The sequence below is a fragment of the Ipomoea triloba genome, chromosome 9, assembly GCF_003576645.1.
Source record: "Ipomoea triloba cultivar NCNSP0323 chromosome 9, ASM357664v1".
NCBI lineage: Eukaryota > Viridiplantae > Streptophyta > Magnoliopsida > Solanales > Convolvulaceae > Ipomoea > Ipomoea triloba.
In genome coordinates this window covers 25,789,537-25,802,991 of record NC_044924.1, presented here as the reverse complement: position 1 = coordinate 25,802,991, position 13,455 = coordinate 25,789,537, and the positions used below count along the sequence as shown (strand labels likewise).

At 34.8% G+C, this 13,455-nt stretch overlaps 1 protein-coding gene across 1 annotated transcript; it reads left to right on the top strand.

Annotated features, from left to right (window-relative positions):
• Positions 1-8,975: 8,975 nt before the first annotated feature.
• On the top strand, positions 8,976-12,807 carry LOC116029042 (protein SIEVE ELEMENT OCCLUSION B-like). The gene is made up of 8 exons (XM_031270922.1): positions 8,976-9,162; positions 9,240-9,332; positions 9,483-9,898; positions 10,155-10,225; positions 10,329-10,468; positions 10,825-11,412; positions 11,617-11,730; positions 11,945-12,807. The coding sequence occupies exons 1-8, from the start codon at positions 9,034-9,036 to the stop codon at positions 12,587-12,589; spliced, it is 2,196 nt and encodes a 731-aa protein (XP_031126782.1). The 5' UTR covers positions 8,976-9,033; the 3' UTR covers positions 12,590-12,807.
• The last annotated feature ends 648 nt before the right edge of the window (positions 12,808-13,455 follow it).

Here is a 13,455-nt window from a genome sequence, read left to right as displayed (position 1 = left end):
CAACCACATGCCTGTGCTTTCGTTCCACATGGCCATTCTGCTCGTGTGTGTATGCACATGATTGCCTGTGATTAATACCAAGCTGAACAAAAACAGAGTGTAGTTTCTTAAACTCAGCCCCTAAATCAGATTGAATCGCCTTAATTTTACAATTGAAAGAACGTTCAACCAAACAACGAAAGCGATAAAAAACAGAGTATATATCAGATTTCAATTTCATGGGATAATACCAAGTAAAGCGAGAATAGTCATCAACAAATAACACGAAATAACGATAACCATCCGAAGAGAGCACAGGGGCAGGTCCCCAAATGTCTGTGTAAACTAAATCAAGAACATTCAAACTAACAGACTCAACACGTGGCAATGGGAAACGCGCAGATTTACCCATTTTACACGCAGAACATAAACTAGAAAAAGTTTTATTAGACCCACTAACCGAACACAATTGTAAGACTCGACTAAGTACACGCTGATGCGGATGACCTAAGCGATCGTGCCACGTGGTGACCGAAGCACGAGCAGAAAGAAAAGCGGAAGGCGGAACAGCAGGAATCGGCAAGGTATAGAGCCCACCGAACTATTGCCCCGCAAAAGAATTTCCTTGGTCTGGATATCCTTCACAACAAAGAAAGAAGGGTGAAACTCAAAAAATACCCGATTATCGGATGCAAACCGCTGAACCGACAATAAAGACGCAGAGAGATTTGGGACATGCAAAATATTGGATAATCTAAGAGACCTAGAGGGCGTAGGGAAAGATGCACGACCAACATTGCTAATAAGTAATTGCGTACCGTCACCGACACGAAGAGTGTCACCACCCATGTATTCCTCGGAACTAGAAAGAGCTGCTATATCCGGCGTGGCATGGTGCGTTGCACCTGTATCTGGTAACCAGGTGTGAGCAGCGACTGTATTGGATGCAGAATCACCATGATGCGCGTAATGAGCTTGCGGAAAGGGCAATTTGTAGCAAGCCAAAGCAGAATGGCCATACACACCACAAATTTGGCACTGCAGATTCGAGCCCCTGCCACGCCCGCGACTGCCACCGCGCTGCTGCTGCCGACCAGCGCCACCACCACGCCACGGGGCTCCGCCACGACGTGCACCAGCACGCCCAGAACCAGCAAAACCCGCGCCTCCAGCCGCTCGGCCTCCACCACGTCCTTGCTGCTATCCACCGTGAGCAACAAAGACCGCCGGCGACGCACCTCCAGAACCGACAAGATCCTCGCCGGCAATAAAATCTTGAGCGCCCAGGAGATCAGCAAGCTCCAAGAGGGTGACCGGACTCCCACGAACAGCTAAGGAGGCAGTAACACCCCGAAACTCCAGGCGAAGACCGCGAAAAATGTACAAATTCTGCTCCTCCAGTGATACCTTCCGACCGGCAAGAGCTAGGCCTTCGACGATGAGACGCGCTCGCCCAAGATACGCCGCCGTCGTGGAGTCACCTTGCCGGAGTCCGTGAAGCTGACTAAGGAGGTGAAGCTGCCGCGAGTGAGACGCCGAGGCGAGGGACTGCTCCAGCGCATCCCATAACTCCTTGGACGTTCGGCAGCCAACGGCAATGGCGAGGACGTCTTCAGACAAGGAAGAAACCAGCAGAGAAAGTAACGCCTGATCACGGCGAACCCATGCAGCGTACGCTGGATTCGGAAGACGAGGAGCACCATCCGAAGCAGCGGGAAGAAACTCGGCTGGACATAGGCACGAACCATTGACGAGCTCGATCAAATCATGACCGCGAAGGAACGGAACGACTTGTGTGCGCCAAAATAAAAAATTTCGGTGATCAAGCTTAATGCTGATATAGTGATGAGCAGAAGAAAACTATATGTCTGTATATTAATGATCTCAAACTATAATTGTACAGATTACAAGTATATATATAGAACGAGAGTTCCAACTAGACTAGAACTAAGACTTATAATATAACTCAAAGTGTGTAGAGTCCTAATACCGGTCTCATTGTGAAACGGTCTCACACAAGTTTTTGCCTTACATTTATATTGTCAATTTGTGTAATATGTACCATCGAATGATCTAATTATTTAATAGAAAATTGTCTTGAAAAATTAGGGAAGGTAGTGCATGTATAGTAACCCATGCTATACTTGGCAAAGCTTATGAACTTAATTAGTTTAATTTGAATTAGTTGACCCTATAGACTTCCATTGAACTTTTATATTTTTAGATATGGTGGCTTGTGATCAAATAAGCTCATGCATTAAATGCGTTGGTTCAATCAAAGTGCAGTTGGAAACTTTTTTATTCAAACTATTTAATTAGAATTTATCAAAAAAAAACATAAGAATGATATTTCTTTTAATTTACAAATAAAACTTATGGCTTGAGTTATAGGTGTATATATTTATAAATCCGTACGGAGGGAGTGGTTAGTAGCTTAATCTCACTTTGACAAGACCAAAGAATGAAAGTGGAAGAAGAATATATACGTAGAAGAGAGGTTATATATTTAGGATTGAATGCACTTCTTTATTTGATCCCAGATTCCCAGAGCCTTTATATAATATCATTTCTGTGAAGTTGCAACTTCCCCTAAACTTCCCTATTTTCTTGGTTGGACTCCTCCTCCTCCTGATAATAATGATGATGGTGATGATGATGAGAAGAAGAAGAAGAAGAAAAAGAAGAAGGCATATTATATTATTTCATCACCATGAATGATTTCATTCAATGATTTTCTACTATTGTGAATTGAAGATCGAGAATGTGGAATATATTTGTGTAATAATTAAAACAAAAGTGATTTATCTTTGTAATACATTTTCAATGATCTTGTGGTCTAGTAGCACAAAATGACTCTCCTAAATGAGAAATCATGGATTTGAACTTCAATGGGGGCAATATTGATCCTTTGGTATAGATACCACGTTGTAACAAAATGGGGAAGTGAAAATGATTAAATGTCTTATATCAGAGCATATAATTCTTTACTTCTTGTATGTACTGAGCATATAATTCTTTGTTACAAGGGTGATCTCGAAAATACAAGGAAATAATGGAAATTACAACAAAAATTATCCACGAAGGATAATAATACAGGAAATATTACAACCTACAAAAGGTTGAAAACTTGAACTACGGTTGAGGATGAAATCCGGACGAACTCGGGTGGTTGGAAGCACGAGTCGTGTTGCCACTCTCCTTAAAACCTTATTTACCGCCTCCCAGGGTGCTGGAGCGTTGCGATCTAGGTTTCCCAAGATAAAATATACTACGATCCAATCGTTTGAGCACACAAACTTGGATCCGGCGAACTAGGAACGTGGGTTCAACGCAGGTGGCTAGAAGGAAATGTGAGCAGAGTTTTGAGGAGAAAACAGTGTATTGTTGTGTGTTCTTGGTGTGTTCCAAACCTGCTGCTCACAACGAATATATAGTGGAGGAAATGGATCATAGCATTAATCATGGCATTGATAATCCATTTGTAACCTCCTCCCACTAGCAGAATATTTAATTCTGTCATTAGCACACATTTACACCCACTACCAGCCCATTATTCATGAAATAACTCTGAAAATAATGATTGGAATTAATCAAATTAATTCCGTAATATCAAGAGTCATTTCTGAACGGACACAGTAGGTGAAACGTCGCGTTCGAGAGGTTACTGGAGTCGCAGTGCGAGACCTGGTCCAAACTGTGAACCATCGAGACATCGCCGTGCCGCGAGACGTCGAGAAGTGCATGCTTCGAGACATCGTGCCGGCAGCGAGACATCGGACGCGCGCGCCAGCCTGGGCCGCACGTGAACGACCTTCGAGAGGTCGACTCCGCTGAGCTTCGAGACATCAAACTACCTCTCGTGAGAGATCAGTTCGTCTTAATGTACTGAGATGGAAAACTTGTTCGGTATTTTGGCATAACTTAGCCCGCAAGGCGGCGCACACGAGTTCAAGCCTTTTCGAACTCATTTTGGGATTTGATTTGCACCCCACCTGCGCGCGAGAGAGAGCCTCTATGTCATACAAGTCAATTAGCCTTAAAAAGGCTCTTGTATTTATAGTGGGGCAAATCTTCCTTCCCAACCAATGTGGGACAAAGCTACATAAGCTTTTCCTCACTTAAAATTCCATCTCCAATGGGTCTACTTTGAGAACCAATTTCTCATTCACCCATTATCCATTTTGTGTGTATAATATATCGATCTCTTCGTCTTACTACGAAGAATCCGAATACACTTTGACCCGACCCAAATCGGATGTGGACCCTACCTATATTTACACCACAAAATGACCACTTAAAATGCCATTTTAGTGTTATTTTTCCAACATTCTTTACTTCTTGTATGTACTTGTTTTTCGTTTCTTTCGTGTAAGACACATCATGAGCATGAAATCAAAAAAGTAAAAGATTAAATGTCTTCTATAAGAAGCTAACGGACAAAAATGCCCATATATACTTGATTGCTCCTCACAGGAATTATATATCCTCCATCTTAATGACCAAGTAAAGAATCATTATTGGGGCAAGTAAAGAATCATCTTGATGTCGCGATTGAAGGCGACAGTGTGTGATTCAAATCTCACTAGAAACATGAACGGAAAAAGGTTCAAAATGATGGAAGCTAAGGTATAAATTGGATTTCTTGTGCGCACATGAAGACTAGAGTCTTATTAGTGGATTGATTGTGCGACACACGATTTACCTCTGTAGTGACTCTAGGGGCGGGATCCTGTGAACTTAGCATTAATTCGACAAAATTAGCATCAATAAGTATAAAAAAAATAAAAAAATAAAAAGTAAAGAATCATTATCAATAATTTCTCATTTAATAAATCAAAATATACACTTCATATTATATCTTCCACCTTAATTAGGTTTGTTTTGAGAATAAAGTATGATATAATTTCTAACTTTTGTAAAGGCAACATAAAATATGTTTGTCTATTGAAGACAAAATAAAAGAGAATATATATAGAGTCATTTCCATTTTTGGTCCTATTGTTATTGGAGCATTGCCAATTTTAGTCCACTTCATTAATTTTTGCCACATTGCGGCCAGTCTTATTTAGTCCTTACCACTTTTAGTCCACCTTTAAAATTTTCGTCAAATGACTGTCCTAAACAAGTGTATTTTTGGTCTTTTCATGCTTTGGTCATCTCCTTGACCCTTTGCAGTGGTTTTCCTTACATATTTTCATCCAATGAAGAGGTCCAACGAAAGCCATGTGACAAATGACATTTGTTTTCTTCTTCCCATTCAAGACTTGTCTTCCTTCTGCTTTACCTATAAATAGAGGGGTTGTGTGGTGAAAAAAAAATCAGGAGAAATACTTAAGTGAGGAAAGAAATAAGATAAGTGTGGGAGAAGAATTGAGCAAGTGAAGGTAATGAAATTATGATTTTAAATGATTTTGTGATATATTTGATGTGAGTACATATTATTTGTACTTATGATTTTTTTATGAAATTATGAATGACTAGGGAAATTATTAGATTTATAGAGATTATGATAAGTAATGAAATTATGATGTTGGAGGAATTTTGTGATGAAATTATTGGTATATGGATTATGAAAAGGAAAATACACCCCATTTTTCATCATACTGTGCAGCAATTTCGCACGCCATTTTCCATCGTACTTTACCAAAAAGAAAATAGAATTCCGTATTGGTCCTCGCATTATATTTCTCTTCCGATATTACTATTTGTGTGAATACAATAAATTCTTCTAAATGCATACTAATAATACTATTTATTTTTCTTAAACATTTCACCAATTTCTTAAGTGTACAATTACTGAGTGAAATTAAATATATTATACTAATCATGCATTTTATCAATGCTCACAAACGCTCAGCATATATACGCATTGGTAGAGTGGTGCTTAGAATCAATATTAAATTAAAATTGTAATGAATTATTCGTGAATGTAATGTATTCCTTTTGCAATAGTTTTTAAGCAAACACTTTTTTACCAATGGGCACACGGTATTTTTTTTTTTTGGGCACACGGTATTTTACTGCATGGCATACACTTTTTATATATTAAGATGGATCACAACTTTCTGCAAGGTAAATACAAACAATATAGCATATTGGCACACAACTAATTAACACCACAACGGCACACAATATACCCAAAATTAATCACATATATTCAAGCTAGCTAGCACGGTGGTACCAATAATCATTTATTAAAACTACCTGCCTATTTGAAATTGATTAATCAAAAATGCCAATTCCATATTTCGATTACTGTATTGATTAAAAGAATTACAGTGCGATTGACTTAACAATTTTTATTAATCTACCCGTGAGTATAGTACCTAGGTACGAATATTTTCCATAGTTAATATCAAACATGACACACATAATGTAACATAGTGGCACACGATAATAAATACGACGGCACACAATATACAAAAAACATCGTTCAAGAATGGTCTCGTTTTTATACGTATGCAATCAGTTTAATGTTTCGTTGTTTCACACAAACCAGTTTCTGGTTCTATTCCATGATCAATATGGTGTAAAGACATAAAGTTTTGATACATACCATCCATGTTAGTGGTTCGCGCTCCTCCGCTCGGTGTGTCGCCGAATGTATGGTCAAAAATCATCTCTTGGTCATCCATGGCAGAGTTAGAGTTGATCTCTGCGTTTCCTCTATGGTTCACCTCAATCACACATCAGTCGTATCACTCCCCACACTCCGGTGGTTGCGTTTCCTCTATGGACGCGACTGGCACCGGTAGCTGTTTGATGTGGTCACCGGAATTTGGCCTGAGGTTCGCCGAAATTTTGATTGATCTGCAATTACAGGTTACAAATGAGTTAAAGGATTTACTTGCTTCAAAATAACAAGTTTGAAGGCCTATTTGAAACTTTTTGAAGCTTGAGGGCCTAATTGAAACTTTTTGAAGCTTGAGGGCCTAATTGCACAATGGACTATAGTCTGAGGGTCTATTTGACCCTTATCCCTTCTATTAATTTACAAATAAAACTTGTGACTTGAGTTATGTATGTTTGTTTCATGGTGCATCTATTTACTTATCCATGCATGGTTTCATTCAATGATTTTCTTTCTACTTTTGTGAATTAAAGATCCAGAATGTGGAATATATTATTTGTGCAATTAAGACAAAAGTCATTTATCTTGGTAATACACTTTTTACACTTCCCTCCTTATCATTTTCACTTTGCTTTTATTCTTGTGACACTTTATTCTATCTATATCATGCATTGAGTGCATAAGAAGCAATAAACAAGAGCATAAAGTTTTCTCCAAATTTTATAATGATAAGTGGAAAGGATTAAATGTCTTATATATATCAAAGCATATAAATAATTCTTTACTTCTTGTATGTATTTGCTTTCCGTTTCTTTTGTGCAAGACACATCATGAACATGAAATCAAAGTAAAAGATTAAATGTCTTCTATAAGATGGGACAAAAAATGCCTATACTTGATTGCTCTACCAGGAATTATATGTCCTCCATCTTAATGACCAAGTAAAGAATCATTATTTGGTAAGAAAGTAAAGAATCATCTTGACGCATGTCGCGATTGAAGACGACAGTGTGAGGTTTGAATCCCACTAGAAACTTGAATGGAAAAAAGGTTCAAAATGATGGAAGCTAAGGTGTGAATTGGATCCCTCGTACGCACATGATGAAGACTAGATTTTAACTAGTGGATTGATTGTGCGACTCACGATTTAGCTCTGTACGTAGTGGCTCTAAGGGCAGAAAAAAAGTAAAGAATCATTATATATGTAATACTTATGAGAAAATATAATACTTTTAAATCAAAATTCAAGAGTTAATCAGGAGTGAAAGTGTAATACTAAATATGGGTAAATTAATTGATTGTTTCTTAATTATGAGGGAACATGTAATACTTATGAGAAAAAATGTAATATTAAAAAGAGATTAAATGATTGATAATTGATTGTTTTATATGAAAAAATGTAATACTTATAAGGAAACATGTGATACTTATGAGGAACCCGATCCGTCTCATGAATGAGGATCCATGAGAGGGTCTCATATATAGGAGTTTTTGCCTTCTCAATACTATCAAAATAAGTATTTTTAACTTGATAAAAGTAGCAGGAAAGATGAATATTGTTGTAGATAGACGATAGTTACGTTATAATAAAAAGTAAAAATCATGTCGTAACAATTTTCATATGAAAATAAATGAAGTCTTCTTAATTAATGATATTTTGATAACCATTAATGGGTTTGGTAAAACTTTTTTTTTTTTTTTGAAAGTGAAATGTCTATAATATTCTTACTAATAATGTTGTTGATGAGTAATTAATTAAAAAATTATGCAATAAAACTATTGTGTATGGATTCATAGGTTTTCAATTATCATTATATGTGAACTCTTTCTCTTGTAAACTCTAATTGATATTTTGAAATAATAAAATTTTCTCAATGAAATTGATCAGATCATGAAAGTTTTGCATTTAAATTCTTAACATTGAGAGATATTTTTTCCTAGACAGATCAACTTGTAATAAAATGTATATTTTAATTACTCCTTTTACGGATTATCTTTCACCTTAATGATGAAGTCAAGAATCATTTGCAATAGTTTCTCATTTAATAAATCTCTATATATATATATATACTACATATTATTATACCTTAGCTTCCACCTTAGTAAGAGCACATATATAAAGAGAATACATAATATGCTTTTGTATTTAAGACGAAAGGAAGCTAAGGAATATTCAGCACATACATTCTCTTTATATTATACATATTTGATTTGAGTGCATAATAAGCCGTAAACAAAATATTACAATTTCTACCCCTTTAAAAAAAAAAAAAAAAAAAGCAAGTACCTTTATTTTAAAAAAAAAAATCTTTTATTTATTGTAAATTAAACAAATAAGATTGTTTTCTTTACAACTTTATGTACTATATATAGATAGTGAATTAATACACATACCATTCTTATCATTGTGTTGACAAGCCAAAATCTTTTTAGTTTTTCCAGATCACATTTAACTTGGCTTTTTTCATTAATTTCAATTCAACATGGCAAACTTTCATATTGATGAGAATTCTATGATGGATCTAGTTTGTGCAACTCATAATCCTGACGGTACAAATATCAATTCTAATGTCGTTCTTACTGCAATTGAGAAAATTCTCAATTCTGAAAAGGTTAGTTAACTTGTTTATCACTATTATATTGTATTTGAATAAGAAGTCGTCAATACATTTTCATTTTATTGTTGTAGGCGGCGGATAAAGAAACCTCGGAAGAGATGCTAGAGGAGCTTGATCTCAATTTTAAGGAGTGTTCTTTAAAAATACAACACCTTTGTTTTGAGGTATATGGTTCTTGACATTTGAATGGTGGTTAATGATCATGCATTTAAAGCATTGTGGAATTCCATCAATATGATGATCATAATGTTTTGTTTAAAGTTCTTTTATTCAATCTATAGTATTCGTTGATTTTAAATTATTCTTATTTCTAGCTAACATCCAAGTCATCAAGCATCATAGATAGACACCTTATCACAATATGTCTATTAAGCACATTATCGGCATATTCATGGGAGGCAAAGATGGTGTTAATGCTTGCAGCCTTTTCCATTAGCTATGGGAAACTCAACATTTTTTCTCGACAACGCTATAGGAAAGAGTTGACAAAGCAATTGGTAATCGTCACACAAAGCGCAAATCCAACAGCATCTAAAGATCCAAACCCAATTGATAATTTGATAAAGTGTGCCATGGATCTCACCAAATGCATTGTTGAGATCAATCAATTGTCATCATATTATTTGCCTCAATCAATCATTTCGGTATTACCATTTGCTAGCTATTGGGTTGGTAGAAGCATTGCTTGTACTGTGGCCTATTGTGCTTGTCCTCCTATGACAAACATCAAGTAAGATTTAAATTATGATATTTTATGGTGGTATTGCACAATTCTTCTCAACTAATAAATGTAGTTCATTTATTATTAAATATTGACATATTAAGTATTATCTTCTCAATTATATTAATACTATACAATTGAATTATTAGTAAAAAATATAAAATTATTATTTTGTATTGTATTATCCTCAATAATAATTAATACAACAACATAATTACTTAGTGTGTAATTATTTCATATTTAAGCGTGATTATTAATTTTTCAGGTTTGAAAGTGAACTCAACATTATAACTACCAAAATCAAGGATATACTCACCAGTTGTTCCCTTGCACTAGGTTTGTTTCATATCACACATAATTTTCGCTTGGAATGAGTACATAATATTTATATACCATGTGACCAAACTAATGTATTTAATTTTTTTTTTTTTTTACATAGAAGCGAAGAGATCAGAAGAATCTTATCAAGCATTACAACATGCTTTATTTAACAATTCTACAGATAAATTGAAAGTGTTAAAGTTAATATTAAATGTCATTGATGATAATGAGATTTCGCTTTCTACGCATGCGGACGGGGTAAGATTACAAACATTGAACAATGATGTTCATTTCCTGTTGTTATAACTTTAAAAGTCAATAAAACAAATTTCACTTTTCACTGTTGTTGCATCATCTTATCATCCACTACCTTAAATAGATATCGATATGATCTTTTCAAAATTTTATTTGGCAAGAAAAAATAATTTGTTGTTTTTCTCTGACTTTATTTATATTACTCCGTATTTAAAATAAATATAAAATGTATGTGTAAGTTTATGGTGCAGACAACTGCGCACTCGGTATAACAGATCTGTGAAATTCATATGTTTAATTTGAAAGTTGAGATTTTATATTCGTCTAATATTTATTTTGGTTTAAAATTTTTTTTTTAGGGTCAGAAAATTGGATTAAAGTTTTTTGGTGAGGATAAAAAAGTGGCTCTACTACTGACATCAGGCCTTGACATCTCTAATGAGAAGATTCAGTTTCTCAATGCCTTTTACAATAATACATTTTCAACTCCATATATAGTTTGGATTCCAATTCTGGATGATCATGCAGCATGGTCGATTGAGCAATATGAAGAATTTCAAGATAAAATGTTGTTTGAAGTAATGGATGATCCACATAAAAGGATTGCACGAAGCTTTACTAGATTTGTGAAAGAGAATCTCCTTCCTCACTTTCAGATTGGAGAGGAGCCTATCCTCGTTTCACTAGACCAACAAGGAAGGATCGTTCATACAAACGCAATGCACATGATTCAAATATGGAGTCCTGATTATATTGAAGATAAGAAATTGAGAGTTGAGGCACGAAACAATATAATCCCTTTCATCGAAAAGGAGATGAAAGAAAGGTCACAAGGTCTTGATAGTTTGATATTTGACATTGGCGAACAAATTAGACATTTGGCATATGAAATTGATGATAAGATAGATGGTTGGGCAAATCAAATTAATAATAGGATAAATAAGCTGGTATGGTATGTTTCTCTTATACTCTCTTTCGCTGTAATTATATGTCTCCAACTCTTCATCACATTACAAACATTTTTAACCGTAGAATTTAAAATTGAAAATAATGCATACAAATACTAACATTTCTTCTAAAATTCATTTCTTTTTTCTAAATTGTGTCATTTCGTAACATTAATTATTTACTATGTTTTCATTGAAAATCAGAGAGAGCACTCAAATAGGTACACAAGTGAAAGAGAAAACGCTCTATGGAAAAAAGAGAAAGATTGGAGTCTTGGCCTTGTGGTGGGCGAGATTGATAGCGGCCTAACGAATTGGGTATGCCTACAAGACATCCTATATTGTTTCAAACATCATAAAAATGAACTCTGCAAAAATTTTCAAAGAAATTTAATATAACAAATTGATTATAATTCCATTGCTTATGATAATACAATATTGTTTAATATGTTTTTTCTTGTTTAACTTTAATTTAATATGTAACAATCATTTTTGTAATGTTTTCTTTTTTCATTTATTTCTTTTTCATCAGATTAGAGATGAAAGTTATATTTTCTTATATGGAGGAAATGACATTAAATGGGTTAGAGAATTCACTTCCAAAGTACATGAAGTAAGCTTCAAAACCCAGTCAAACATACACTTGATTTATGTTGGAAAAAATGAGAAAGTAAGAGCAAGCATTGATGAAGAAAACATGAGCGATTTATTAGAAAGTCCCGATGATGCTTGGAGGTTTTGGACAAGGCTTCAAAGTGCATTATTGTCACGAATCAATTACTTAAATGCAACTAATTGTCATGGTGATGAGTGTGACGATGAAATTGCAAAAGGGTTCAAAAAGTTGTTGGGCTATGAATGTAAGGGTAAAACAATGAAAGAATGGGCATTGTTAAGCAAAGGGCAAAAAGTGGTCGTATGTGGACATGGAGCTAAAATGTTGAGGGTCATTAATGAGTATGAGAGTTGGAAGGAAAATATGGCCCTTAAAAGCTTTGACCAAGCATTCAAAGACTACTACAATAAGGTCAATACTTGTTTATCGAATAGCCATTCTTGTTGTGCTTTTGAATACCCAATCACCTTGAAAGAAATCCCAACAAAAGAGAAATGTCCAGAGTGCTTTCATTATATGCAAAAGTTGGTGACTTTTACCTGCTATCATGGTGACAGTTGATTACAAGGTATGAATGATGCATGGGAAACTTCTGTATGGTAAGCTAAGGCATTCAAAGACAGGCACATGAGCATCTTAGCTTGCTTCAAATCTTGTCGTCCTCAAATTAGGTTTTGTTCCATCTGATTTGTATAATTTTTTTTTTTTTTTGTATGAAGTGTTTCAGTTCTATAGTTTTGGTGAAAATTTTAATCCCAAGTATTTACAGTTTTTTGCTATCAATTATATATTGTAATTAAAGATATTCATCATCATATCACAGTATTCCAATTAGTCATCTACTAGGAAGAAAGTGTGTGCGCAAGCAAAAATTAAACTTGACCAAGAGAAGAAAAAAAAAAAACAAAGAATGAAAAGAAACAAAAAAAACTTGTTTCAAAATTACGGGATAGTGGAAGAGTAAACCCGATGAAGACATAAAAAGAAAATCTAAGAATCTTGATAAGCAAAGTGAGGTTTCATTATCAACAGTTTAAAAAAATAATTAAAAAAATAAAAAAATAAAAAAAAAAGACAAACATTATATGTACGGGATGTGAGGCTTCAATGAGAGTAATTTCTTGAAACAAGTTATGTTGTAGCAAGTTGGATTGTGCTTTGATAGGTTGTGCAAAGTGGGAGTTAGATCAATTTCATTGCTTGATTGGTAATTTATTTCTTGTCTTTGCTTGAGAACAAGCAAAGGTTTAAGTGTGGGGGAGTTGATAAGTAGTGTTTATTTGTCCATATTCCCCTCCCCCCAACCCTTTTATTAGATCATTTTGTTTGCTAAATCATTCCAAGTTTCATGAAAATTAGTGTTTATTTGTGTTATTTTGCAAGGAGTATGAGTTGGAAAGCATTGGAAGCAAAGATGAGCATTTTTA

Coding starts and splice junctions, on each gene's coding strand:
- LOC116029042 (XM_031270922.1), top strand. CDS start 9,034: ATGGCAAACTTTCATATTGATGAGAATTCTATGATGGATCTAGTTTGT. Junction 9,163..9,239: donor AAATTCTCAATTCTGAAAAG/GTTAGTTAACTT, acceptor TTATTGTTGTAG/GCGGCGGATAAAGAAACCTC. Junction 10,469..10,824: donor TTTCTACGCATGCGGACGGG/GTAAGATTACAA, acceptor TTTTTTTTTTAG/GGTCAGAAAATTGGATTAAA.